Source organism: Pelecanus crispus, chromosome 19 (genome assembly GCF_030463565.1).
Source record: "Pelecanus crispus isolate bPelCri1 chromosome 19, bPelCri1.pri, whole genome shotgun sequence".
Classification (NCBI taxonomy): Eukaryota; Metazoa; Chordata; class Aves; order Pelecaniformes; family Pelecanidae; genus Pelecanus; species Pelecanus crispus.
The window spans coordinates 6,466,032-6,493,931 of NC_134661.1; the positions used below are offsets into that span (position 1 = coordinate 6,466,032).

The 27,900-nt window shown below is 46.0% G+C and overlaps 2 protein-coding genes across 3 annotated transcripts in view; both read left to right on the top strand.

Moving 5' to 3' along the window:
* Nucleotides 1-14,100, top strand: part of DIXDC1 (DIX domain containing 1) — a 37,246-nt gene extending 23,146 nt beyond the window's left edge. For both annotated transcript variants that reach the window (XM_075723281.1, XM_075723282.1), the window contains 15 exons: nt 185-297; nt 1,862-2,010; nt 5,140-5,229; nt 5,336-5,389; nt 6,312-6,362; nt 7,471-7,575; nt 8,104-8,157; nt 8,741-8,833; nt 8,924-8,995; nt 10,752-10,838; nt 11,007-11,168; nt 11,297-11,363; nt 12,633-12,741; nt 12,999-13,107; nt 14,020-14,100. In XM_075723281.1, the coding sequence (XP_075579396.1) occupies nt 185-297; nt 1,862-2,010; nt 5,140-5,229; nt 5,336-5,389; nt 6,312-6,362; nt 7,471-7,575; nt 8,104-8,157; nt 8,741-8,833; nt 8,924-8,995; nt 10,752-10,838; nt 11,007-11,168; nt 11,297-11,363; nt 12,633-12,741; nt 12,999-13,107; nt 14,020-14,100 (1,396 nt within the window). The remainder of the gene's footprint in view (nt 1-184; nt 298-1,861; nt 2,011-5,139; nt 5,230-5,335; nt 5,390-6,311; nt 6,363-7,470; nt 7,576-8,103; nt 8,158-8,740; nt 8,834-8,923; nt 8,996-10,751; nt 10,839-11,006; nt 11,169-11,296; nt 11,364-12,632; nt 12,742-12,998; nt 13,108-14,019) is intronic.
* Nucleotides 14,101-18,489: 4,389 nt separating this feature from the next.
* On the top strand, nt 18,490-27,896 carry DLAT (dihydrolipoamide S-acetyltransferase). The gene is made up of 14 exons (XM_075723191.1): nt 18,490-18,735; nt 19,301-19,402; nt 19,752-19,876; nt 19,985-20,141; nt 21,308-21,434; nt 21,806-21,999; nt 22,522-22,681; nt 22,935-23,002; nt 23,776-23,868; nt 23,962-24,069; nt 24,636-24,751; nt 25,038-25,200; nt 25,364-25,500; nt 26,319-27,896. The coding sequence occupies exons 1-14, from the start codon at nt 18,490-18,492 to the stop codon at nt 26,446-26,448; spliced, it is 1,926 nt and encodes a 641-aa protein (XP_075579306.1). The 3' UTR covers nt 26,449-27,896.
* Nucleotides 27,897-27,900: the final 4 nt, after the last annotated feature.

Consider the following 27,900-nt stretch of genomic DNA (forward strand, 5'->3'; position numbering starts at 1 on the left):
AGTTAGCCTGCTATGACACTGTAGAGTGCTGGAAAAGTTACATGCCCAGTTTGGTTTGTTAATGGCTTCTCTACTATGCAGACAATTCTTGGTTTCAACAAGCCTGCTTGTGTATTCACTTTTATCTTGGATGAGGATGATGTTGATCAGCACTAGAAGTAACTGTTTCTCCTGTCCTCTGCAGTCTTACATCGCCCAGTCCTATCCATAGTGCAAAGAGTGAATCTACTGTAGCCCCATCACAGGAGAAGGAAAGACTTGTGATAATCCACACTGAAGAAACAGAAACTAAAACAGGTACCTTGCAGATAATGCTTTACAGCTTACATTTTCATTGGGATTTGTTTGTATCACAAACTTGCTGAAAAGTTCCCCAGTGACTGAAATGTATGTAGAGAATGTGATGCTGAGTATCTGTTCACGTAAAACTAAATCCCAAAACTTTTAACACTACAATCATGCCATAATATGGCAATGTCTGTGAGGCTTGCAAAATAATGCTTGGGAAATAAAAAGCACTGGAGAAGTATTAAGGATCATATATAATTTTCACTGTAGGGTGAATACTTTCATCACAGCCTCATTAGGCCATGTTGAAAAAAACCACTTAAAATTCCCTTGAAGAAAGAGTCCATGTGAGCTTGTCAAGCCCATGATGTATAATTTGACTTTGTGTAAGGGTCTGTGTTTACAGCACATCCGTACATAGGTCAGGTGGCTCTCTGCAAGGAATTGAACAGTTGTAGTATTGTCCTGGTGTTTTCATTGAGAAGTCATTTCTGTATTGCCACAAATGCCCTGTGATATAGTCAGTTTACACTGAAAATTTTCATGCAGATTGAAGGAAAGGTTTTCAAAGAAGTTCCTGAAGTGATTTGTTTGTTTGTTTGTTTTCCTTCTCAGGAATGCAGCCTAATAATAACTCTTTCTGGTTAGCATCCATCCCAAGAGCAAATGACAGAGAAGCTCTCCTAGGAAGTGCTTTGCTGCCTCAGCCAGTGTAGTCCTGCTTTAGTTCTCCTCCGAAAGTATTTGACAGACTATCTCAGCAGCTGAAGTAGCTGGCAAGCTGCGGCTCTTCCTTAAATTCTTAGCAGTACTGTGTCTGCTTGCTGCCCATACAGAAGGATATTGCAGATGCATGTCTACAGATGCACAGCAGCTTGCATTGGCCAATTTCAGTTTTGGTCAGCTAGCTAACAAGCACTGCTATGATTATTCCTCATCAAACCTCATCCCTTCTTAGGGAAGAAAAGAAAATCTACATTCCTGGGCCAGCCAGTGAATGATGGTTAACCAGTGATCCAGGTTATGCTGTGGGGATCAGAAAAGGCATGCAAGGCTATTAAACTTTGTATTAAGAGAAAAGTCTTTTTCAGAATTAGGTGTGTTGTCTGCCTTGAGAAAGCCATGTTATTTGACAAGTAGAAATACTGTTTAATGTTGCCTCCAGTGGGTCCTTGGCGCACCCTCTAACACTAAGACATGCTTTTCAAATCCCACAGTTGCTTTTCTCCCCTTAGGTATTTTCTACCACAAACAGTGCAGTGCATTGTCCCCTATGATGTGCTTTGAAATCCCCAGTACTGGGGAATCAGATGCAGCAAAGTTAACAAAGGGGAAGGATGCTTATCTTTAATATGTGTGTATGCAGGAAAACTTCCTTTGCATAAAAAATGAGGCATATATCCTCGAGATTAGACAAGATGTCACACCTGTAGCAGCTTCCTTGATACCGGCTAGAAGACATGCTGGTTTGTTAGTGATAGCTAGTGTGGACAGCAGGCAACTATTGTGTGCTGCAAGTCTTTTCTGGACTCCTCTATCTGTCATGACCACATTCAGCTGCTCTCTCTTCCAGAAGAGACAGAATCTCATTTCCGGCCTGAGTGGCAAGCAGGGAACTCTGGGTCATATTTGGAGAATTCATGGGAGGAGCAGCTTTTGGAACAACAGGACCATTTGGAGAAGGAAATGGAGGAAGCGAAGAAGATGATTTCAGGTTTGCAGGTAATAGATTCTATTCTCAGCCAGCATTCCCTTCCACATGCATTTCTTTTCCCACCAGCTGTAGCTGGGAGATGGGTTATCTTGCAGTTGAGACACTGGCCTGGAACTCAAGAGCGTTGAGTAAGAGTCCTGGTCCAGTGAGGACTCCTGGGGTGACTGTGCAAGAAGTCAGTTGGTGTCTTGAGTCACCTCGGTTAAATAGGGACAGTTGTTTTTTCCCTTTGTCTCACCCTGTGGGATGAGTCCCTTCAGGGAAGAGTTCCTCAGGAACGAGGAAGTATTTCTCATAATCTGGATAGTGTGTATTGGGGTATATTGGCTGCAGCCAGCAGAGACCTTTTCCGGCAACAGAATGCTACTGACTAAGCACTCTGACATCTTCCTTTCTTGCAATATTTAGGCTCTCTTAGCTCCTGCAATTGTGATTTGGTGCTGGTCACCTTTTCTAGAATGGAGAATGCCAAAACTGTCCTTTCCAATGTCCCAGATGCAATGTAGAAGACAGCTGGATCCAGCCACAGTCTTGCTTGGGCCAGGGATGCCTGTCCCCCATCTTCGTGTTAGCATGCTTAACCAAGAGAGCCCAGGGAAGGACGAAAGATGGCTGCAACTTCCCCAGCCCCAGTATATTTACTAGGGTTTCAGAGAAAGGATTTTAACATCAGTCTGTGCAATTCAGACACAACCTTTTATTTTTCTTAGCTCAGGCTTCTCCAAAACTTGTTGTTGACATCATTTGGGGCTCTTATTCAGTAGGGAGGGAGAGAGAAGGATGTGGGGAGAGAGAGAGAGGAAGATTATATTGCTGTGAAGACTGAAGATCAGTGATATTCACTAATAGTAATTGAGGTGGACTGTGAGAGGGTAAAGGGCACACTTGAATGCAGGTAGGAACAGAACCACTGTAGAGAATCTAAAATAAAGCCTATGTTTAGAAGGTGATTATGTCTGTGTTGTCTTTTGGTGGAGTCCAGATCCTAGCTGGATTCATTGGTTTGGTGTCCTGTCCTGTGATGCTGTGCTAACTCCTGTATGTGCTGTCGCTGTGCAAAGCATGTATGTTGCTGTGCGAAATGGTAAAGATGCAGCAGTGTTTTCCCATGTGCTGGGGCTGGGACTCCCCTTCTTCAACAGGGCACTTAGCAGCCTGCAGTTTTTGTTAGCAGCCTGAGAGAATATAGCAGTCTTTCTGTGATTTGTGATCAGAAGTAATGCAGGGAGACAAGGAATGTCAGGAAATCAATCAAGATTCACAGAGCTGAGCAGGGGTCACACAGGCTTGCATCAGTCTTTCAGTGAGCTAGGCTGAACTGTAATATTTGGCACATTCTCTACCCAACTATTTATTTGTGGGATCTTTTCCTTGCTGCCCTGTTCCAGCTCCTCCCTGACCAAATGACCCTCAGCCCAATGTGTGTGACTCTGCATGGGGAGTAGAGCCCCTGATCCATATGGTAAAGACCCTGAACTCTCTCAGGAATATTCCTTTCTGTTTGTGCTGGGAACCATACTGGCTTTGAATAGTAAATATTTATGTGCCAATAAACAAAGCAGAGATTGTGTGAGAAGCACAGGCAGCCGGGGCAGAGGGTGGGGTGTGGGCGGGCGGGCACTTTCCCTGTGGACAATGGACAGGAAACAAAAGACTAAAAAAAAAAAAAATGTGCTTGGTTCACTGGTAACATCCAGTTGCATTATGTGCCCACTGGGAGCAGGGAGAGGCGACGCTGGAGGGACTGGCATGTCCTGTTCATCCAACCCTGGCCCTATGTTTCAGGAGTGAGAGTGAGCAGCTGGCATTGCTGCCCCCTCATCCCCTGGGAGTAGGAAGAGGCAGCTGATGTTGCTAGCCAAGAAATTGGATTTGATTAATTGATTTTCCCCTCTTGCTCAATACTTAAGAGCCTCCAGTTCATGAGGGTTTGATTGAAATATCAGGGACCTGATGTACATATACCCCATAAGGTGCTAAAACCATGGCAGCTTTTTATGTTCCTGTGTGATTCCTGCTTGAGTGTGTTACTGGGAAGACTTTGGGATGCACTCAGAAAACAGTTTACCAAAGAGCTTTTGCATTAACTGAATACAGATTGGTATTTGCTATTCAGCAGCAGTTGCAGCTCTTTGGTGGAAGGTTCTGTCAGCAGGAAGAACCTGACCTGTCAGCCTTGAAGTCTTTTGGTGCTGAACTGGAGTATTACTGCAAATGGAGCGTTTTGTTTTTAGCCATGGAGTTCAAATAGAAATAAACTAGAAAGCTAACTGAAAGAAAGAGGCATGACTCTTTCCAATGTGTCCAGTTGTATGCAACATCCTAGCACATACCAAGTGCCCTGAATACTGGAAGTTAGAGACAGAAAGGTCAATGTAAAAACCAGTACGGTGTACCCTGCTGGAGATCTGGCCTGGTCCTGCTAGTCACACTTCCTACAGTGCATGCTTTTCCCTCCTTCAGGCTGGATTCAGTCTACTGTGGGAATTCTGGCATCTTCCTGCAGACATCTGGGCTACCTTGGAGCTGCTGAAGGAGTTAATACTGTGCTTCTTGTAGGCTTCCTCAAGCACAGGGCATAGCTTAAGATTTTCACTGTCTGTGTGGGTGAGGGCTCTTCCCTCACTTGGACAACAGTTCTGAATGTGTCTCGGTCTTGTCTAGTGTAGGAACAGAATTAGGCTTCTGTAAACATCCTGTTTCTAAAGTCTTTTGCAGATGTGTGGTTAGGAGAATGGCTTCTTTCAGCAGGGGACACTTCAGTCTCATTCCAGAAGAGAAGCCTTACAATGTAAACCTGGTTCAGTCTCCACTTTAGACTTCAAATCTATTACTGTAGTGAAGGCTACCCTTGGACTGAAGCCTGAGACAGACTTCACTCCCTGAAAATCTGAGTTGTCCTTGTTTGGTGTCTTTCTGTGGGGAAGAGTATTAGCTGACATATCTCTGGGAGAGCTTTTTCAGGGGCTAAATCTTCTGTCCATTCCTGAAAAATTTTTTAGAGAAATAAGTCAGCAGAAATGGAAAATGAAACTGTTTAGAGACTGTTGATATGAATGACTGTTAGCCAGAGCTGCAGCTACCCTATTTTCCTTTGAAACCCCTGAAGAGGAGGTTTTTTTCCTTCATCTTCCCAGGCTTTGTTGCTCAATGGGTCTTTACCTGAGGATGAGCAGGAAGGGTCCTTTGAACTTTCTGAACGTGGAGCCTGCCCCGAAGAGCAGCTGGTGAGCACATTGCTGTACCTACATTTCTCTGATCACGCTGCCCTTTGCACTATTCTGCCACAGGCAGGTGTCTTGCACAATAATAACCATGGTATTTTACATTCAGATCATAATCCGAAGTCGCCTGGACCAGAGTGTGGAAGAAAATCAAGACCTAAAGGTTAGAGAGGGACAGATGAAGCAGAAAGAGAGGTTTTGGGTCAAGAGATGTTTGCAGACTCTGTCCTGCTTTGGGGGGGGGGGGGGGGCGGCGCAGGGATGGGGGGGTGGACAACATAACAGATGACATGAGGTATATATTGTGTTAGGGGTCCAACTCTGTTCCTGTATTCTGCTGTGTGGGAACTCCGTCCCTCCAGGAGCATAGGTATCTGCTTCACTGAGACCATAATTCATTGACCTGGAAAGCACTCAGAATACGTGGCTGGGAAGTGTTTATTGTATCCATATTAGCAGTTAATAAAAGTTGGTGGGATAACATCAGAAAAATATATGCTGCCTCCCCACTTTGCCTCAAGCCAATGATGGTAAAGTCAGTTTCTGGTAAAACACATATCTAAGTGTTACTGGAATTTAAATGAGCCCTGAAGTAGATTTTTTTTCTGCATGCTCTTGAAGCTGGAGAGATCCAGGTTGTACTAGCTTCTCAAAACTTTGTCCAAGACAGCTGTTTTCAGCCATGTCTGAATATAAACAATCTTTCAAGTAGGAAATAAATGCAGCTAAGAAGAACCTGCCCTGTCAAACCTGCCTTAGTTCAGCTTGCTGCTGATGCTGGCTCTGGGACCAGTTCTGATGGTGGGAGAGAAGTATTTGATGTTGCCCCGAAGGACAGATTTGGGGGACTTGGCAATCTTTTTCTTTCATGGCTTCAATATCAGGGGCTTAGGGAGCTGCTCAACTGTTCTGTCATGGTTGTAACTCATTAAAATGGCTCAGGGCCTGACATGCTCTTTGATCTGTGGGAAAAGGTGGGATGTGCTTTCTTTTGAAGCAGGTGTCTGGGGACAGAGAACACTGACTTTGGTTGATTCTGAAGGGGTGACGAGATGCCATTTAATCAAATTGTGTTGCGCTTACAGAAGGAGCTATTGAAATACAAACAAGAAGCTCGAAACCTACAGGGAATAAAGGTAAGGAAAGGGGCACTTCATCAAATATAAATAGTAAAGCTTTAGAGCCTGCTGCAGCCCATGAGTAGGGCCAGCAGCAACCACACACCTCTGAGGAATCTCAGATTGTGGAGGGAGTTGTATTAGGGGACTTGGAGGTGGGGGATCCTGTGGTCTGTTTCTGGCTCTGGGGAGAGACTGCAGTTAAGGCAGGCACAACAAGTTACATTTCCTGGGTTCTATTTCTGTCTGTAGGATTGTGGTCAAATGTCCTCTGTTTTGTCTGTTTCCCCTAAACAAAATACGAGGCATAGGATGCCTGCTTGGTTCTCGTGGATGGGTTTTTTCCCTCTGTCTTGGGGTACGTGCAGTAGGATTGGCCTAGTGAACTCATCCTTGACAGCAGAGGGAAAAGAGCATGGGGGTGTCCTTGTCCTCTTCAGCTGCAGCATTTTTCACAACTTTGGCTCCTGTTTGTTCAGTATCTCCGTCTTGAGTTCTGAATACTAATAATCTACTTCTGAGCAGAGGTATTTTTGGAGCTGCCTGTCAGGCTCCTGTGAAGGAAGCAAACAGCGGTAGCTGTCCAAGGTAGCACTCTCGCCTTCTGGGTAACACTGAGTGAAAGGTGCAGAATTAGTCCTGACTTTGGCCTCTTTGGAGAGGATTTCATTGCACAACTAGGTCACACAGAGATCTTAAGTTTCCTTGTGTCGTTGGCTGACGTTGGCCTCTTTCTGCCTTCTGGATGCTACAGATGCATGGCTGGAGACACTAGCTGTAGGCCACTGAAAAGACCCTCCAATGACACTGCTGTTTTCTTCCATAAGAGCAAATTGTCAGGCCGCTTCTTCTGGAGCAGGAAGTTCAGGCAGAAGCACAGAAATCCCTCTGTCCCAGATGGCTAGAATGTTGGCAGGGAAATCACTTTTGGGTAAGAGAAAGGCAAGAAGGGCTAAGAGCCCGCGGGGCAGGTGTCTGTATACCTCCTGCTCTCTTGGGCCCTTGGCAACACTTCAGCCCTGTGAGTGCCCTACTGCGTTATGACCACTGGTCTGGGTCACTCACTTCCCAGGGAAGGGTGTCTGCCTCTGTCTTGCACCTTCCTACAGATAACATCTTTTCCCAGGATGCTTTACAGCAAAGACTGATTCAACAGGATGCTTCAGTTCTTCAGCTAAAACAGGAACTGCTGAGAGCAAACATGGACAAGGAGGAATTGCACAATCAGAACGTGAGTCACTGTGCTGCTGAGGGTTAAGATTATTTTAGGAGGTTGGTGGCCCTGAGGGCTCCAGCAGCCACAGGGTGGAGTCGGTGGTTGCAGCAGAGTTCTGGGGGTCGTGGGATAGTGAACAAATAGTCAAAGGTCTCTGCATAGTAAAAACTGCACAGTCTACTTGCCAGCTGTGAGACTCACTGGAGTTTCCTGTTCTTCACTCACACTTTCTGTCCTCCAAGACCTTCAGCTGAAAACAGGGAGGGGGCTTCCCATGATGTTTTCAGTACAGTTGCATCCTCATTGTGCTCCCTGGGTTAGCAAGTGGCACTTTGACAGGTAGAGCTGCCATGTACAGTGTCTCTCTGGAGAGAGAAGGGCAAGGAAGGAACTGTCCTGTCCAAAAGGTTGCCATCCTTAGACACCAGCTCCCTTGAACTCTGCAGATATTTGGTCTCAGGTCACCCTTTAGCACAAGGGGCAAAGAAGTTGTCACTAACTCTTCAGGAATACCTACCTCACATCTATGTGTTATTTCTGCAGGTTGACCTTCAGAGAAAGGTTGAAGAGAGAAACCAGCTACTGGCAGAATACAAAGTAATGGAACCTCTCTTCAGTGGAGGTCTTTGCTGGGGGCAGCCTTTGGTGCTTCTTCTGTTTTGCAAATGTGACTGCTGTCTTCCTGGCACTCTGTCACCTATAGGATTGGCACTGTGGATAGTGAATAAGTTGCAATAGCCATGGATCTTTGTAATGAGATGGAGGAATCAGATGTTCTTTGTGTTCTGCCCACAGCTTTTTACAGTAGATCTCTTATTGTCATGGTTTTTCTGTGATGGCTTGCTGAGTATCTAACACTTGTGCAGAAGCCTGTCAGGTTAGATTGGGTCAGCTGACTGTCCACTGATCCCTCGGGAATCTGTTGTCTCTGGGACAGTTGTCTGGCCTCAGTCGTGGATCTTTGCTGGGCACGGGGACTCCAGGCAACAACCACCTGACCGATCTTTTCAAAAAAAGCTTTGACACTCAGTTCTAGGATCTAGCTAGAAATACACACATTGTGTAAGTCAGCCTGTAGAGGAACCTGATCCCGGCAGATGACATAACCTTCCCTGCCATGGGAAGGTGATTGTGAGCCTTACTCACTGTCCTGTTGATTCTCTTGATTACTGTGTTGCAGAAAGAACTGGGCCAGAAGGATCGGCATTTACAGCAGCATCAGACCAAACTGGATGAAACGCTTAGGCAGCTTTCTGAGGTCAGCTACCAACAGGTATGGAGCAGGGGGGCTGCACTGATGCCCTGAGACCTGGCACTTGCCTTGGTGGCTCAGTGTGTGCTGATTCTTCTGCTCCCCTCGCAGGTGGATCTGGAGCGGGAGCTGGAGCACAGAGAGGCCCTGCTAGCTCACTGCATGAAGAGAGAAGCTGAAGAGGTATGGGAAGCCTTGGTCTAAACATCAGACTGTTGGAGTGATGTTTATGACCAGCACCCTCTAGCTACCTATCTCCAGAAATCATCCACTTCATCCCAGAGAGGCCTGGCTCTGTAATCTCATTGTCAGTGCCCAAACCAAGGCAGCCAGGCTCCACAAAGCATCCAACATACCAAAGCGCTCAGCAGTGAGCACTCTGGCTTAGCCTCTTGTATCAAAATCCTAAGGGATGAAACAGTGAGGGGAGCACAGGACTGAGTGGAAGCCAGAGACTCTTGGCTTATAGCTTCAGGTCTGACACTGACTAATGGTTAGACCAGGGCCTAGCTTCTTACTTCCTCCTTTTCCTGTTGACCCTGGTATTGAGCACTTGGAACTGTCTTGGTGGAAAGAGTGCCAGCCCCAATATCTGTCCCTGCACAGTGACACTTGAACACTGATTCTGCTCACTAGAGCTTGCAGAGCCCTCCGTGATGCAGCAGCAAGCCCATTCCTGTCTCTTCCTCTTTCTCCACCTGTATGTGAGGAATTGTGTTTGTGCTGTGACCCATAGGACTGCCTACACACTCCTTAGTGAGTATATTTACCTGGTAGAAGATGGGAGTGATATCACTGATGTGGAAAGTTTTCATGCCCTCCCATCATTTTCATGCCCAAGTTTGCAAATTGGGGTCTTTGTGGAGGTCCTAACACTTACATTCCTAGCGGCACACGCATCTTAACGATAACGGCTCAATGTCCAAATGGAGACCGGTGACAAGTGGTGTCCCTCAGGGGTCCGTACTGGGACTGGTGCTGTTTAATATCTTCATCAGTGACAGACAGTGGGATCAAGTGCACCCTCAGCAAGTTTGCAGATGACACCAAGCCGAGCGGTGCAGTTGACACACCAAAAGGACGAGATGTCATCCAAAGGGACCTGGACAAGCTGGAGAGATGGGTCTGTGTGAACCTCATGAGGTCCAACAAGGCCAAGTGCAAGGTCCTGCACCTGGGATGGGGCAACACCCAATATCAATACAGGCTGGGGGATGGAGGGATTGAGAGCAGCCCTGCGGAGAAGGACTTGGGGGTACTGGTGGATGAAAAGCTGGACATGAGCCGGCAATGTGTGCTTGCAGCCCAGAAAGCCAACTGTATCCTGGGCTGCATCAAAAGAAGCGTGGCCAGCAGGTCGAGGGAGGGGATTCTGCCGCTCTACTCTGCTCTGGTGAGACCCTGCCTGGAGTACTGCATCCAGCTCTGGGGCCCTCAGCACAAGAAGGACATGGACCTGTTGGAGCGGGTCCAGAGGAGGGCCACAAAAATGATCCGAGGGCTGGAGCACCTCTCCTGCGAGGCCAGGCTGAGGGAGTTGGGATTGTTCAACCTGGAGAAGAGAAGGCTGCGGGGAGACCTTATTGCAGCCTTTCAGTACTTGAAGGGGGCCGATAGGAAGGATGGGGGCAATCTTTTTAGCAAGGCCTCTTGTGACAGAACAAGGAGTAATGGATTTAAACTAAAGGAGGGTAGATTTAGACTGAATGTAAGGAAGAAATTTTTTACAATGAGGGTGGTGAAGCACTGGAACAGGTTGCCTGGAGAGGTAGTGGAGGCCTCATCCCTAGAAACATTCCAGGTCAGGTTGGATGGGGCTCTGAGCAACCTGGTCTGGTTAAAGCTGTCCCTGCTCACTGCAGGGGGTTGGGCTGGATGATCTCTAAAGGTCCCTTCCAACCCAAAGCATTCTATGATTCTATGATCTTCCCCTGAACAGGTGATGGCTTACAGCGGTCATAGTGCTCAGAGCAATGGCTTCCTCCAGACAGCAGGAAAAGGAGCTGCTCCTACAGCCCACCGAGGGGTAAGTGCACATAAGGGACATTTTCCCAGCCAGATGCAGATGAAGACTCCAGATATCCTGGAAGCTATTATCTTGTTACGAGATACTTCCCCTTTCTAAGACCCGTGGCTTTAGATGGGAAGAAAGCAGCCTGGAGTTAGTCTGACGGACTTGTGGTCTCTTGGGCAGACAAATGACTTGCAGCTGGTTCGTGATGCCCTTCGCAGCCTCAGGAACAGTTTCAGTGGTCACGATCCACAGCACCACACCATTGACAGCCTGGAGCAGGGCATCTCCAGCCTAATGGAACGGCTGTACCGCATGGAAACACAGAAGAGGCAAGAGAGATGGGTAAAGGCTTCCTAGGGCACTTGGCTCTTAACTTCTGCCCCTCACACACAATCCAGAGCTAGAACAACAATGAGAGCTCCAACTGGGAAGTGACACCTTGTTCTCACTCTTTTGGCTTTGCACCCTAGATCCGGGGAAAATCACCAGCAAGCAGAGCAACAAATGAGTGTAGAGACTCCTGGCCTCCCAAATTCAGTAAGTGCCTTTCAGCTCCTGCCCTCCCACTGCCAAATTCATTGCTCGGGTTTCCTGGCCAGAGTCCAGAGCATAGCATCCCCTTGGGAATCTGCCATCTCCAGCTTCTTATTCCCTTTATCAGACCTCACTTTCCTCCCTTTGGTCATTTGCTGTACAGATTAGACTTCACTGCAAAGGAAATGGGGCAGAGACAATCTATGGCTGCTTGTTTGAAAAGCACCATCACAGTTGGAGTCTGTCTGGGCCACTTCGGTAGTACTGCAGTATAAATAATTACGACAAACAATTACCCATGGGATGAGTGGGAACTGTGATGTTATTTCAGCTTTCCTACTGGTTTGCACCATCTAGTGGACACAGATAACTGCACAGTTGCTTCTTTCCCTGTTCCCCCCTCAGTGTCTAGCTCCTTTCACGTATGCGTAACAGCACAGCCCTTTCTGACACCATGTTTCCTGGCTCCAGCTGCACCAGCTCCACATTTGCTTTTCATCATGAAGGCTGTTTTTTCCAATGTTAGTTGTAAATGTCACCGAGAAAGTCTGTGAGGTTGTAGGGGACTGTAGGTACTGGGGAAAGGCAGAGGGCCCCCCCCCACCTTTCAGCTGCATTGTAGTGTCCAGCAGCAGGGTAGCCTGGAAGTACAAGATGTGGAGGAAGGTAGGAGAGGAACTCAGATGCCTGAAGTGGGTTGTGGGGAGGATTTGCTGGGTTCTTCCTCCTCTCCCATAAACTGCAGTTTTTAGAGCAGCCACAGTCGTGTGTTCTCTGCATGCAAACTGTACCTCTCCCTTTGGCAGACTCCATACTCCTCCACTGCAGCAGGAAAATTGAGTTGTGCAGCCACACCTGTAGAATGCCTTGGGTGTAAAGAGCTCTGAGAGGTGGCTCCAAAGACTTGTTAAATTAGAAAGCCTTTGAATGGGTGTCCATAATGTTTTCTGCATGCTAGGAATCTTAAAACTGTAGACTCACTCTGTGTGAACCTTCCTCTGCTTCAGCTTTTGGCAAAGCATATTGCAGGGAAGCAGGAAGCAAGGCAGTAGCCAGAGAGAGGGAGAGAAACACAAACGAGCAAAGAAAAATCCATGCACAAACACCCATCCCGGCCAACTAGAATGGGAAGGTGGGGAGGAGACAGATAACCTTTTGCCTTGATGTTGATCAGTCACTTCATCCTGTTCTACCCACCTGCAAGTGAAGGCAAGTGATAAAGTAGCTGTACTGGATGGGGTACTGTTCAGTCATTTTCTCTTTTCTTTGCAGAACTGCCTCATTCTCACAGCACACCCGTGATGAACACCAGTGCCTGCACCAAAGTGTTGTACTTCACTGACCGCTCCCTCACACCTTTCATGGTCAACATACCAAAGAGGTGAGGTCTGGCCTTGCCTTGCTGACACTGATGTGGGAGGTGCTTGTTTCCCTAAATGCATTAGTCTGATCTCTTCTGGGTATGGTCACCACTAGCACAGGTTCATGGTACATTAACTTGGGCATTGGATTTCATACCATTTCATACCAGGGTGCCACATGCCTAGACTTGTGCTGTGGCTCTGCATGCCATGTAGTAACATGAGCTAAATCTGGTAACGGTGTACCATGAAACAGTGCCAAACTCTCCCCTTGCAGGTTAGGGGAAGTGACTCTGAAGGATTTTAAGGTAGCTATTGACCGTGAAGGAACCCACCGGTACCACTTCAAAGCCCTGGATCCGGAGTTTGGCACAGTGAAGGAGGAGGTAAGTGTGGAATTTAGCTATCAGCCGCTTTGGGTTCAGTGTTACCACACAACCCTGGAGACTGTGGTCACCTCACTTCTAAACTAATGAAATCTTTGAACTTGCCCCCGAAAAGACTCTCTATTTTCACAGCTGTAGATTAAGCTCCTCTTGTAAGGTGCTAAAATGGGATGTTTTCATCCCCAGCCAGAGCAATTACATGAATGTGATTGCACACGCCTGGGGGTTGCAGAGCCCCTTGGGCAAAGAGCTGGCTGTTGGCAAAGACAGTCTGTGACACGGTATTGCTCAGGGTCACTGGGCAAAAAGCCAGACTACACTTCTAGCCCTTCAGGTGGCTTTATAAAACCTGTTGCAATGAGAGACACTTTAGGCAAACATGGTTTATTCAAAAAACATTCTCCTACTTTCCTTTAAAGGTTTTTCAGAGAGAACTCTGTGTGTGGCATCTTGTCCTTTGTGTACTGCATTACAGCCCTGTTTATGTTGGTGTGGATTGGAATCATTAAAGGTTATTGGGATAGTTCCTGTTTCACAGATGAAGACAAGCGCAAAGGGTTACCCTCTCTGGGAACAGTCAGCTGACTAGGTAGCCATTCTGCAGAAACAGCTGGAGATTGTAGTCTGGATCAGAAAAGGCATGTTTCCTGTCTATTTTACCTTTCCTGTCAAAAACATGCCAATAATAATTTTGACAGTTACTGGTTAAAGAAGGGGCCTAATCTATTTTTTACCTAGAACCTGAAAAGATTACTCAGACGTGTGAATGATGGATGAGGTACATGTCCTCTGGGCTGTGTAGTGAAATCTGAGCTAGGATCTCTGAGTTGAGGCCTGCCTCTTAATGCCACTCACACTGCAGAAGAGTGGTGTCCAGACTCCAGACATGACTGGACTCCCTTTTTTTTGTAGGTATTCCATGATGATGACATCATTCCTGGTTGGGAGGGGAAAATTGTGGCCTGGGTGGAAGAAGACCATGGGGAGAATTAATCAAGCTTTTAAGTCTTGTCGCTATGGAAACCTGTAACTGGCTGCTGAGCTCAAAGAATGACCAAAAAGCATGTGTGCTGGAAGGAGTCCAATTCAAGCTGCCAAAAAAGAGGGTTTCTCTGCAAACAACGGGTAATGCATGTTGTGTGCATGGACGCCTGGCATCTGACTTTCCATGGCCAAATGCAGACAGTGTTCTGAGACTGAAATGTCAGGTCTGGGAAAGAAACACCTTGCTTTGTCCTGTCAGCTAAGCCCTGAAGGCCTTAATGATGCATTGCTCCTTTCCCCTGCTTCTCCATTCCTGCAATATGTGCTGCAGACTGTGATCTGGGGATTTCAAGTCTGGTTTCTTGTACATGGTATTCTATAAATCTGCACTGATGGCAAAAATGTGAAGCTTTGTCTTCATGAGTCAGAAGAAGCCACTAGATAAGTGAGCCGAAGGTTTGACCGCTTTGGTCCTGGACTTATATGTGCTGCAGGAGCAGAGTGAACCTTTTGGACATTCCAGAATGACAGTATAGAAGCCTGACCTGGGGATGGAAGACGACTGTCTGGAGGTTTTATGCATGGTCTAAAGCAAAGATCACCAGCTTGGCAAAGCTCCCTTTTTCCCAAACTAATTTCCTAGCCCCACTTCTCCCACTTGCTCTCCAAAGTTGTACTCACTTCTGAGGCCCTCTGGATTTGCTTTGTTGCTGTGGGGACTGTGGGATCTTGGTGCTTGCTTATTTGCTGAAGGATTTCATTTGTGGGGGAGCTGGAATCAGCTGCTTCCCTGAGGTACTTACAACCCCTCTCCTTGCTGAGCCTCTTTCCCTGCACTCATGCCCTCTCCTCTATTGGCAAGGCAGACAGTTTGTCACCTCCTGTGCACAGGCATCACTGCATGCTGCTGTCCGCTCATTGCCAGGGCCACCAGACATTTGTCCACACCGGTAGGATAAACCCCATCGGTTATACCACCAGTTCGCTGGTATGTCTGCTCCTGGGGTGCCTGGAGGATCAGGAAATGAATGACTGCTTGGGAAAGAACAAGCCCTAAAATCCCTGAGGGTGGGGTTTTCTTTTTGGTTTTGTGCGGTTTTTTGTTTGTTTCTGCTTTGCCTGTCTCTGCCCTTCTGCTGCCAGTCAGCTGTACTTCCAGCTGGCTGCAACGTACAGCAGACACTGTTGACTTAGAAGGTCAAATGGCAAGTCAAGGCTCTGCTCATTCTTGGTACGTGGCCCTTCCATGGACTACCTGTGTCTGTGCTGTGCATGAGGCTGAGAGAGGGTGAACCTGGTTTTACTGTTTTATATTAATGTGCTTTTGTAAACATGTTCTTGGAATTATTTTGTACCAGTTTACATTTGTCTGAGGACTGTGAATATTTTTATACTAGTCCAAGTGCTTTCTGTATATTTCTGCACGTGTTATCCTGTGTTCTGCTTATTTTCTAGTGGATGCTGAGATGTTCTGTATCATCTCCTGTTAACACAACACTGGGCTCATAATTTTATTTTACTATGGAAATCCAACTAGTTCCTGCTGGGTTTTTGTATTTTTGCCAGCTTTAATAGGCAGCAACAATACTATTTATATTTCTCACTGCTTCACTGTCCAGGAAGTAGCTCAAGGCTCTTATGTGGCTCTGTGCCACATTGGCACAACACAACATGCCTCCTGTTCTGGACAATTTGTTATGGTGACTTTCTCCTTACAGACAGCAGTAGGAAAATTCATCAATGAACAAGTTCATCAATGGGCTACAGGCAGAGACTACATCTCTCTTGGAAAAGAAAGAAATATTTTCGTCCTCCCTGGAAATAGTTTCTCTGTTGCATGATCTCTAGTGGGTTGGTAAACAGAGCATGGGGTTGTTATACTGAAATCAATTGTATTTGAATTGCAAATTTTTCTCAAATGTTTCTTTCTTCAGGTTTTACTCATCAATTTTATTTCAGCAAGAGCCACGCACCCAGGCTAGAATTTTATGGAGAGAATGACAGTTTTCAAAGTCTGTGTTGCCGGTTCCATATCTTTCTCTGCTACTCAAAAGATGAGCAGTTTGGTTTTGTAGCACTGAAGACACAGGAGGCTGTTAATATGATCAGAGCTTCTAATGGATAAGGCTTCAGTCCAGCCTTGCCCATAGCTATCCAGTTTTCCCATGAAGAAAATAGTTGTTAGCTGATACAGGAGACAGCCTATTCTTGTCCTTAGATCAGTGCAGATAACTAAGGATGGTCACATTTAATATGCACTGCCACCAGAGAGCCAAGGACGGAACCTCATATGGAAACACATGCTCTCCAGAGCAACAGTGGGCTGCTTCTCAGACATTTTGAGAAAAATGTTTGAGAAGGAGCAAGACTGGACAAAAGGCTTGCTTTTTGGGCCTGGCAGTCCTGTACCTTTCATCCATGCTAACATCACATGTAAGCTAGGACAAAAGAAGACATTCCCTGAGACAGAACTGATAGCAATGCTCTGTTCTTGCGTTCCTATATGCAGCCCCTCTGTGATAGCGAAGGTAGAATTGCTGGGATTGCTGTCACTGAAGCTGAAGGACTGCTGCTCTGATAAGCTGTATCCCATGCACAGTTTGGGTTCAGCTTTATTTCTGTATTGACACTGCAGCCTTCTTCAGACTTTTTACCTTTGCATGATTGACAGAAAGGGGTCTAGAGGAGGTAAGGATAAGAGGTATCAGGTGGAAAAGCTGTTGGCCAGATCTTTCTGACAAAAGCAAAAGATGTTGCTTTTAAAGCAGTTTGGCACTGCTGTAACACTGACTTCAGAGGATGTATTCCAGGGATGCACTCTTAATATCATACCCAGGACTTGTATTTTTCACTGTTTTGAATCTGTTTATTTCTGTCCAACTTTATTCAAAGTTACTTTCCTATTCCTATACTTGTAACTTGTTTATGTAACATACATGCTATGTGTAAAATTATATTTTCATAGAAACTCTGATGTTTGCATTCGTCACTTAGAAAGGGAAGTTATTCTAAAGCCTGTTCTCTAGGAAAGTGAAGCTTTATCTGTGCATCTAAACCAGACATACCTGACTGGGTAAGCCTTGGATTAGTGGACCAAGCAATTATCTCAATAAAATGGGGTTTGCAAACTGAGTCTGTTCAGTGCTGCTGAAGGGGAAGATGGCTTTGAAATGAGAAGGCACAGACAGGGGTACAGTGCATAAACCACTTAAGAGTGCTTAAGGGTAGCCTCCCATTGGTCCTGGAGAAAACCTTTCCTATCGTTTTTCCACAATGTTTTAGGAAAGTATGTATTTTCGGAGACTTGTGATATTAGCAGACTTAGAATCACATGCCCTGAAGAGCTGGCTGAGAGTGAAATTTACATTTACTTTTAAAATTGGCATGAACAATACAAAATTGAAACACAGGCTCCGTTCAGCTGTCTTGGCGATAGCAAATTTCACTGCTTCCACCCCCAAGGTTGTGTAAACTGCTCCAGCTGGCTGAGCTCAGTCAAGGCAGGTCATACATGCTTAGGAGCAGCCACTCCTGAATCACTTTAGCACGGCTAAAGCAGCAGCAACGCATGTGATGGAATTTTATTGCGTACAGCGCTAGCCAGCTAAGCCCTTTGCCCTTGTGCTTTCCGACTCCTCGGCAAAACACAGTCGCTTTCAAAGCGTAGGGGAAGGCTTTGGTTGGGGGAACCTGTGGTGCTGAATCCCAGGCAGAACAGCTTCTGGATTCCTGTCTCCCCATACAGAACTGGGATCTTACTAAAATCTAACCCATGTGATAGTGACAGGGAGAATCCAAACGGGCCTGATGCAGTTTTGGGTGCGTCTTACACGAAGATACGATGTTCAGCTTTGGCTACAGCCCAGTTTTGTCACTGCTGGACAAGCTCCCGTCACTAACGCGAACCACGAGGCTGCACCCTCTACCAACCAGGCTTCTCCACCCCCTTCTGGTGCCGCGGGGCTGCCGAAGCGCCGGGCCGTGCCGGCGAGCAGCACTGGGAGCGGGCAGGGACGCGCGTGTGTCCCGAGCGCCCCGAGGAGCCTCCGGTAGCTCTGCCCTCCGCGGGGGCACACCGGTACGCGCTGCGGCCTTCGGGCAGACAGCGGGGGCCGCCAGGGACAGCCCCCAGGTAGCCTCCCCTGCCCGGGCTGGGCTCGCACGGCCGCTGCAGCCCCCGCGTAACCGCGCCCCGCGCCCCCCCATGCCGTCGCGCCGCTGCGCAGTGCGGTCTCGCAGCCCCCGCGCCGCCATTACACAGCGATCCCGCCCCGCCGTCCGTCCGCCGCGCTTTACGGCAGCGCGGCACTGTCGTGCTGCGCCGTGCGGCGCCGTGTTCGGACGGAGGAGGTCACCGAGCGGCGGCGGCGGGGCCGCGGCTCCGGCTCCAGCTCCGGCATGTGGCGGGTGTTGGCGCGATGCGTAGCCCCGGGCGCGGCGGGAGCTTCTGGTCTGATGCGGAGCTGCCGAGCGCTCAGTGCCGCTGGGGCCGGCCGCGGCGCGGCGGTGGGGGTCGGGGCTGTGCCGCTGGGCCGCGGCCCAGCGTGGGGCGGCCCCGTGCACCGGTCTGGCGAGCTCCTGCTGCCTCCTGCCGGGCCTCGGCTCGTCCCGTGCCGCTGCTGCAGTCTCCCGGCACACCAGAAGGTGAGAGGCTCCCCCCATCCCGGGCAGTCTGGGTGCCCTCATACCCGCTGGTGTTCGTGTCCCTATAGCTGCTGGGGTCCCCCAGAGGACAGATTGTCGTCCCGTCCCGTCCCGTCCCCCCCCCGCTGCCTCGGGGGCAGACCCTTCACTTTCTCTCTTCGGGTCTTGCTTCCCCTCACTGGGCAGCTCAGTTTGCTCCGGGAAGCTGTAGTTCTTCTCTCCCTACTCCCGCAGTTCTCATACCCTTGCTACCACCCTACCCCAAGTCCCTGTACCATCATCGGGCACCGCCTCCATCACCACTAGTCCTTTTTCCCCATACCTCTCTTGCTCCCCTGGCATAGCATCTCCCTTTCTTGGTCAGCCCCACCTCAGCACCCCAGTATTGGTTTGCCAAGGGGTCTTACCCGCAGGTTGGAGGCAGTCCAGACCTGCTGGGGATTTGCAGACAGGCTGTCCTTTGTGCACCCCTGTCCCAGCCTGTGCTGAGAATCCATCTCTGCCCTGTATGTGGGGTTCCTACTGTCAGGGCTGTCTGGTTGTAACACTGCCCTATTCCTCACAGGTGGCCTTGCCAGCTCTGTCTCCCACGATGCAGATGGGCACTATTGCACGCTGGGAAAAGAAGGAGGGTGACAAGATCGGTGAAGGGGAGCTCATAGCAGAGGTATCCTGGGGGCATAGGCTGTGCTGCATTTCCAGTAAGCTGCATGTGCATCCTGGGTTCTGTCCCTGGTTGCCCTCACTCGAACACAGATCTTGGGTTCAAGATCACAGATCCCAACAGATGCTGTTGGGAACAAGTGGCTGACAGCCTTTCAAAGTTGGCTGCTGCTTTTCCTCTTTCTGAGCAGGAGCAGTACTTAACCTATTTGAGAGCATACTTTGCTAGAGCTGGTGCCACAGGGTGATTTCTGCAGAACTGTGTGTGTTGTGACCCTATACTATCAGACTGGAAGGCTCTGAGCTCACTGGTCTTTTCCGTTGCCATAATGGTATCCTCTTCTCTCTCAAAGGTGGAAACAGACAAAGCAACAGTTGGCTTTGAGAGCCTGGAGGAATGCTACTTGGCCAAGATCCTGGTGCCAGAAGGAACAAGAGATGTTCCTATCGGGGCCATAATATGTATCACAGTAGAAAAGTATGTATTTTGCTAACCCTTGAGTTGAATTTTCTCTCTTGGGTGCCTTGTGTGAAAGGCTTAGAGACAGTCATCTGACTGGTTTTGTGGTTCTGTGTTTTCTTCTAGGCCTGAATATATTGATGCCTTTAAAAATTACACTCTGGATTCTGCAGCGTCTGCCCCCCCTGCAGCCTCAGTGCCTCCCCCTCAAGCTGCAGCTCCCTCACCACCAACTCAGCTTTCTCCTCAGGCTCCTGGCAGCTCTTATCCTCCTCATATGCAGGTAAGAGAGCATTGCTGATGATTTAAGGCTTGCTGCACTCTTTTTCTGTTGTTGGCATTGCTAGCTCTAGGGCATTTTGTCGTAAATGCTATCTGGAGTGGGAAGTTATTAGCTATAATTGCAGGAGTGTGTGCTACTTGAATTGTTGCATGCTTAAAGCAGGTGTTTGATAAGGTCCCACAAAGTTTTTTTCAGAAAGTTATTTTAGCACCCCAGCTGCTAGTAGAGGAGAGACTTGTCTCTCCAGGATTGTTATGCAGTCTAGAAAAACCTGCTACATTTGCATTATTTGGACAGTTGAGGTATAAAAAGACCTTGTGCTAAGTGTGAATAAGCTCTGAAGGCACTGCTTACATCTCAGAGTAGAACTCAAGTCTGTGATACTCTGATGAACACACCAGATGTGTTTGTGGGTGACTAATAATGGGTTGTATTTGTGCATAATCTTTTTACTTTGCTTACATATTGAAGCGTACATCCACTGTTGTTGTATATGAGCACTTTGTAGGGGGGTATTTCTGTGACATTCCTTTGAAAAAGAAAATTTTAAATACTAAACCTCATTCCACAGATAATACATGGGGGAACTAATTTGTCTGAGATGTTATGCAAAGTCAGTAATTGAACAAAGAATTAATTAAAGGCTTCTTAATCTGACTTGTGTTTTAGCTACTAAATTTGCTTACTTCCCACTGCTTGCCTCATCTGTCCAGTTTTGCTCTGAAGCTGCACTCACACGTGCTGTATTTGTTGCACAGCAATATGCACGTGCAAACCTACAGCATCTTTGAGTGCTTATTGGAAGACAAGCCTGTATTTAAAGGGGTCAAACCTGTTTGTCACAGAGTGACTTGCTTCAGTCTTCCTTTTAGCCTTGCATGTAGCAGCTGCAAGACACTCCCAGTGTGATGGTGGTAATAATTATTTTGATATATAGATTTCTTGCTCTTTGCTTTTGCTTGCTTTCTTGCTTAGGCCTTGATAAAAGAAGCCAAACTGGCAATATGGGACAGCACTGTGCTTTGCTGTAATGGAGCCAGATCTAGGAGTGCCTTAAAGGCTGGCTACTACCTTAGGTTGGCATCGTTTAGTCAGGAGTTAAAACTGTGTTCCTGTTCCTTTTGGATTACCAGAATCTGATTGTCTTGTATTCTCTGGCTTCACAGGTCACTCTCCCTGCCCTGTCACCTACCATGACAATGGGCACAGTGCAGAGATGGGAGAAGAAGGTTGGGGAGAAACTGAATGAGGGAGACTTACTGGCAGAAATTGAAACTGATAAAGCCACAATAGGTGAGTCAACTCCAAAGCTAAGAATGGGTGAGGTGCCCTTAAAATGGGAGGATCCAGAGTAACCTCTGTGCCAACTGTTTTCCTAGCTGCTCAGGACATGAAGTTGTGGGGCAACTAAAACAAGTTTTGCTAACTTCATTCCACTGGAGAGCTAAACATTGGCGTTTCTAAAAACACTTCTATTTTTTCATCAGTCTTTCTTAGTGATGTACATGCATGGAGGTGTTTCCCTATTAGTTGCACTGAAAAGGATTCTTTTACCTACTAAATGTAGGATGGAACTTTAGCTGCCAAAGTCTTTAGAAACAGCATTTAGAGGAACTCCTCAGCTGCATCAGACACCAAACCAATTTTCTTTCTTTCCCTTACAGGCTTTGAAGTGCAGGAGGAAGGCTACTTGGCAAAAATCTTGGTGCCTGAAGGAACAAGAGATGTGCCATTGGGAACAGCTCTCTGCATCATTGTGGAGAAAGAGTCTGATATTCCAGCGTTTGCTGACTACCAAGACACTGCGGTAACTGACATGAAGGCACAACCTCCTCCTCCTCCTCCACCACCACCACCAGTAAGGACCATTCTTAGCCTGTGAGAGAAGTTATGGGGACTATTAAGAGGTCCGATCTGAATTGTTCTGCTGGTTTGACAGTGTGAATGAAGCCCTGGCTCCAACAGTAATGTTTATGATTCTGTGAATACAAGGCTAACACATGTGTTGGTGATAGGTGACCTAAGAAGCGATCACTAGTTTGCCTCCAAAAACTGCAGCAGATAGTCATTCATTATGATCTCTTCTCCAGCCTGTTGCTTGTGCCGGTTCTAATGCCTCATCCTTGAAAACTGGGAGCATAAGTTACTTATTTCACCTTTTTTTGGTGTATAGTTCAGCAGTTTAGTTGGCCTCCTTCCCAGGAAGTTTCTGATTTAATTTCTGGCACTGGGAAACTTCTCTGAAGCTGAAAACTCCTTCAGATTAGTGACTATTTTCGCTATTCTCTTGACTGATAATTCAGGACTGATGGTCCTGTTCTCTTACTGTACCTTCAAAGCTTTTGCAGAATGATCCTGACGCTTTGATTCTTTTGTTAAGGTGGTGGCAACTCCTGCTGCTGCTCCTCCCCAGCCTGCTGTTCCTTCCACTCCAGCAGCCGCCACAGCTGGGCCACCTCCCCGGAAAGGAAGGATCCTGGTTAGTCCCCTGGCAAAGAAAATGGCAGCAGAAAAAGGAATTGACCTTGCTCAAGTGAAAGGTAGGTTGCCCTTCTGCATCCTTGCTCTCACTATCAAGTGTCTCCGTCTAGGTACATACTTGCCTATTTTTTCCTTTCCTCCCTGTCGGGAACATCCTGACTGTGCAGCTGTCATCACCAGAGGCTGTGTTAAGTGACTTCTCTCAGGTTGTGTTAAGTGACTTCTCTCTGTTGAATAAAACTGGTAGCTTGAGAAGCAATGCCCTGTTGCAAATAATTGAAATCCTCTTATGTTTTTCCCTGACCCTTTTAGGTAGTGGACCAGATGGTAGAATCACAAAGAAAGACGTGGAGTCATTTGTGCCACCGAAGGTTGCTCCAGTGAGTAGGGTTGAGATCTGTAAGAATGGATATTTTATTACAGTGATGGAAATGCACTGTAGAAATGCAATTACTATATGGAACTATTATTGCTGGATTGGTTGGGTTATGATGCTGTGTGGGCTATGGTGACTGTTAGGTTGCAAATCAACCTGTCAGAAAGACAGACGAAGTTTTCTCCCTTTATTTGTCCCTTTGGTATTTCACTGAGGAAAAAAAAAATTATGTGCTCCCAACCCTTCATTTGGTTGCTACATTGTTATGGATTGAGGTAAGCCCAGTCCCAGCTGATCTAACAGTGCTGAAAAGAGGCAATTAGAATGAAGGCCAGACTAGTGAACCAACAGCCTGCTGTCATTGTTGCCACAAATCTGTTCTTACACCATTGCTTGTCTTTTCTATGAGACGATGGAGGTGTTACTTTGTGTACTGATGGAAGGAATGTGGCTGAGTGTAGTTTGAGAGTGCCCTCTACCATACCTCTCTGCTGTATGTAAAACAAGCATCTAGCAGGACTTACTCTTCTGGGAGCTTCATAGCAGTGTATATCAGTGTTACATTTCTAAATCACTCAAGTGCTACATTTAATAATTGAATACAGGACTTATAAAGAACCTAGTGGGTACTGGAGAGATGAGGCTAGAGAGTAAAAATATCTGCTGCTCTTAAGTAAGAGGCAACGTAACCTCAGCGCTTGTCCCACATACTGCATTACTTGGTACAACTGATATTTGGATAGTACTGTGAATTATGCTGTCTTTCTCTGATTGCAGGCTCCAGCACTAGAGGCAGTTCCTGCAGCTGCTGCAGTTGCAGCAGCACCAGTGGGGACCTTCACAGATATCCCTATCAGCAACATTCGAAGGGTAAGAAGATTTTACTCCTTTCTGAGATCATTATTTACAGCAATGAGTTTTCCAAATTGATTTATTTTCATGGCTTCTATTGTATACCTGCAGGTCATTGCTCAGCGGTTGATGCAGTCTAAACAAACAATACCTCACTACTACCTTTCTGTTGATGTAAACATGGGAGAAGTACTAGTGCTAAGGAAAGAACTCAATCAGGTAAAGCATTTTAGGCATGGTAGGAGTGTGTGTGTGGGGAAAGCTGCATTCTTTCACAGGTTTGCCCACCCTGCTTTTTGTTGATATGCCATTTTGGCTTGGAAAAAATAGTCTTTCCAGTGCCTTTTCTACCTGTTGTGGATCAGTTCTGGACTGTCTGTGACAGAATGAGACTTTTTACCCAGGTACTGTGCACTGATTCCTGACTTCCCTAAGAGGGCCGCTTTGTCCTCAGCTTGGTGTTGTTCAGTTCTTCCAGCTGGAAAGTAGGGCAAAAGGGTAAAAAAGGTTTTTAAGAGTAAAAAGGGTAGAAAATTCAAGCAAAATAATAATTCTAAGCCAAGTTTGCAGAAAAAAAGACATTAAAAAAGATTGTACCTTCTTAAATTATGAAGGAGATGTATTCACCTCCTAAATTATCTTGGCACTTCAAATATTAATGCTTAGAAGTGGTGTGATTGTTTTCTAACATTTTCTCTAAACAAGGCTGCATGGCAGTGACTATCCAAGTTAATTAAGGTAATGCGTAAGAGACAAACTGACACCTTGAATCTCTTTATTTACAGGAGGTCTCGGATAACGTTAAGCTTTCTGTCAATGACTTCATAATTAAAGCTTCTGCTCTGGCATGCTTGAAGGTGCCTGAGGCAAATTCTTCATGGATGGATACAGTTATTAGGCAGTAAGTTTATGGTACGGTCGAAGCCAGAAACTTTCTTTGTTCAGTAGAGAGTTCATGGCAAAATAGCAGACCACCTGCTGGGATTTTGAGGAGGGAGGGGAACAGATATAATGCAAAGGTTGAGGGGCTTTCATTAAAGTGCTAAGAACCTTGCGTCTAAGGCTAGTGTGCAAGGTGAAATAATTGTTGCAAAATTAATATTAATTTACAGTTGTCTGAACACTTTTGAAAACTTTTTTCTTTGTTATCTTGCTAGAGTAACTGGTATCTCCTTTGTGTCTTGCAGAAATCATGTAGTGGATGTTAGCGTTGCAGTTAGTACTCCTGCAGGGCTTATAACTCCTATTGTGTTTAATGCACATATAAAGGGCCTGGCTTCTATTAGTAAGGATGTGGTTTCTTTGGCAACTAAAGCCCGAGAAGGTAAACTTCAGCCTCATGAATTCCAGGTGAGAAACTCGGATTGCTCTTAAACATTGCTGCCCCTGACTTATGTTCAGAAGTCCTGTTCAGAATGAGCAAAGCCTATTTTGTGATGTTCCAGCCATGTTCATTAATGTTCCACATGAAACAGCTTTTGTGAATTTGACTATGAATGCATTTTTCTCGTAGGGTGGTACTTTCACAATTTCGAATTTAGGAATGTATGGGATTAAGAATTTCTCTGCCATAATCAATCCACCTCAAGCCTGTATCCTTGCAGTTGGCTCCTCAGAGAAAAGGCTAGTGCCAGCTGATAATGAGAAAGGGTAAGTATTCATCTGATTCTGCATATACTGAGCTTCTGACTTAAAACTTTGAAATAATGGCTAGTTTTCTAACGCTTCCATTAGATTATCATTTAAAAAAAAAAAAAAAATTAATTGTTGACATACTGCTTTCAGTACCTTCTGAAGAAGTACAGTGAGATCTTGCATAAAAGGGTCACACAGGCGTTAAAGAGAAATGCAGTGACTGATGAATGATCAGTCAAAGATCACTTATTCTTGCAACTTCTTTGCAAGTTAAGGAAGGGCTGTTTCTTTCTTTGGGGGGTACGGTTTAGCTGTGGAAAAGAGTCTGGAATCCACAACAGTTTGGGCACCTGTTCCTCTTTAACAACTTGCTTAAATTTGCATTTAAGGAAAACCTAAGGGATGTATTATAATTCAGGTGTCCTCTATATAATATTGCCTTGCTTGGAGCTTAAACTAGCATGGACCCAGGAGAATGTTTAGGATTATTTAAACGTGTTAACAGTCCTAGGTATCTATCACTGACACATGCAGAAACTGGAGGTTACTGGGTAAAATGGCTCTTTTTCTTTGATCATGTGGGGCTCTTCTTGTGATACAAAGAAAGATGAGCTTCCTGTCCTAAAGGGAACGTACAAATGTGTTTCTTAATTGTAGAAAAGGAATTAATATGATCTGCTCTCCAATGTAATCTTTTTTAGAAGTCCACAGGAAGAAACTTCTGTTACCAAGCACCAGCTGCTATTGTTGGTTCTCTGATAAAAGCTTTTTTGCTTTGTTAGTGGCACTGACTTGCAGAGGATTGTGTTAACCTTTTTTTTTTCCTCTTTCAGATTTGATGTGGCCAGTGTGATGTCCGTTACACTTAGCTGTGACCATCGTGTTGTAGATGGAGCAGTTGGAGCACAGTGGCTTGCTGAATTCAAGAATTTCCTTGAAAAGCCAGTAACCATGCTGCTATAACTTAACCATACAAGCAAAATTTTCCTGGGTCACACTGTTTTGTTTTAAACAAGCTATTTAGAGTTTAGTGTTCAGACTTATTAAAAGAGTTCCTTTTTTATTTTAAATATGTATTATATTATCTGGTAATGTTATTACCAGTCTGTACAGAAAAAGTTTGCAGAAGTGCTTTTCAGAGCAATATTACAGCTATACTGTATTTTTATACAGTTAGTTAACTTGCAAACTCTTCCGAATCAGAGTTAAGCATCCCAGATTTAAAAATTACCCAGGCAGTATGCATACTGCCATCTGCTTCTAAACTAGGGTGAACAGGGGGGTGCATACCAAGCAACTTCATGACCTCAGTGTTCTCAGAAATTTGAATTATAAAATCTGTTCACAGGAGTTCAAATGAGATGGTAACTGAAATGTACAAGTTTAGTAGAAGGTGAATTCCCTTATTACCCTGTTCTCCTGCTGGGGTGGGTGAATATGACAGATGCACTAAGGGACTGAAGCGCCTGGGAATAGTTTCTCAAAGGCCAAGTGCTAGCATTCCAAATCTCACTTGGAATTTGGCACTGGTCTGGACCTTCTCAGCTATGTGATCCCTTTCGAGCACTTTAAAGTAAGCTGAAAGAGCACTGATATCTGTGGGGTCGCAGCTCTCAGATACCACAGGGAATGTGCTGTCTTCTCATGGACTTTCACTTACATGTGCTTTTTGTATGAAAACTCTGTAATTGCTATTCCTCTTGCTAAGTTAGTATCAGACTATGATGCCATGGAAGTAACTGTTTTGCAGAATGTTCAAGAGAATCTGTGTGTTGGAACCCAATATAGGCAAATCACACACGCTAATAATCCCATCGGTGGACATTAATCATGTGATGACTCGAATGTTTGGAATTTTTTTTTCAGGCATTCTAACATAGGAAGCTCTGAGTTAGTCACTGGTACTGCAGTTCTCCCCTGAATTGTCTATGTTGTCCCAGCCTCACTAAGCTGCAGAATGTGCTATCCATGTATATATTGTATGTAAAATGCTTCAATAGCTTGTTGGACTTGTGTCCAGTTACCCCAGTCATTGCATCCTGAAAGGGGCGCAGTGCTGAACATTCTTAAACTCCACTTTCCACATGGAAATGTCAATGTAAAAAGGACGACTGTGTAGTAATTACAAAGTGACCAGGAGAATTAAATAGGGGGGGGGGAGAAGCTTAAAAAAAGAAAGAAAAAGTTAAAGCTGATCTGTTATTCTGTATATTGCATTAAGTACTGTCTCCTGTAAAGTTCTACAAAATTCACTAAAGATACTGAAGAAAGTACTGTGGAAATTAAATATTTTTGTGGGAACTATTTAATGTCTGGTTGCTGTGATACCTGGTTTTCATGCCTGGCTTAAGCAAAAAAGTGCATTAAGGTTTTGTTTTTTCTTTAATGATCTAAAATATCTTGGTTCCAGACTTG

Excerpts from the sequence above, each read along its gene's own strand:
- DLAT (XM_075723191.1), top strand. The coding sequence starts at position 18,490 with ATGTGGCGGGTGTTGGCGCGATGCGTAGCCCCGGGCGCGGCGGGAGCT. Across the intron at positions 20,142-21,307 it reads CTTATCCTCCTCATATGCAG|GTCACTCTCCCTGCCCTGTC; the intron begins GTAAGAGAGCAT and ends CTGGCTTCACAG. Across the intron at positions 25,501-26,318 it reads CCAGCTGATAATGAGAAAGG|ATTTGATGTGGCCAGTGTGA; the intron begins GTAAGTATTCAT and ends TTCCTCTTTCAG.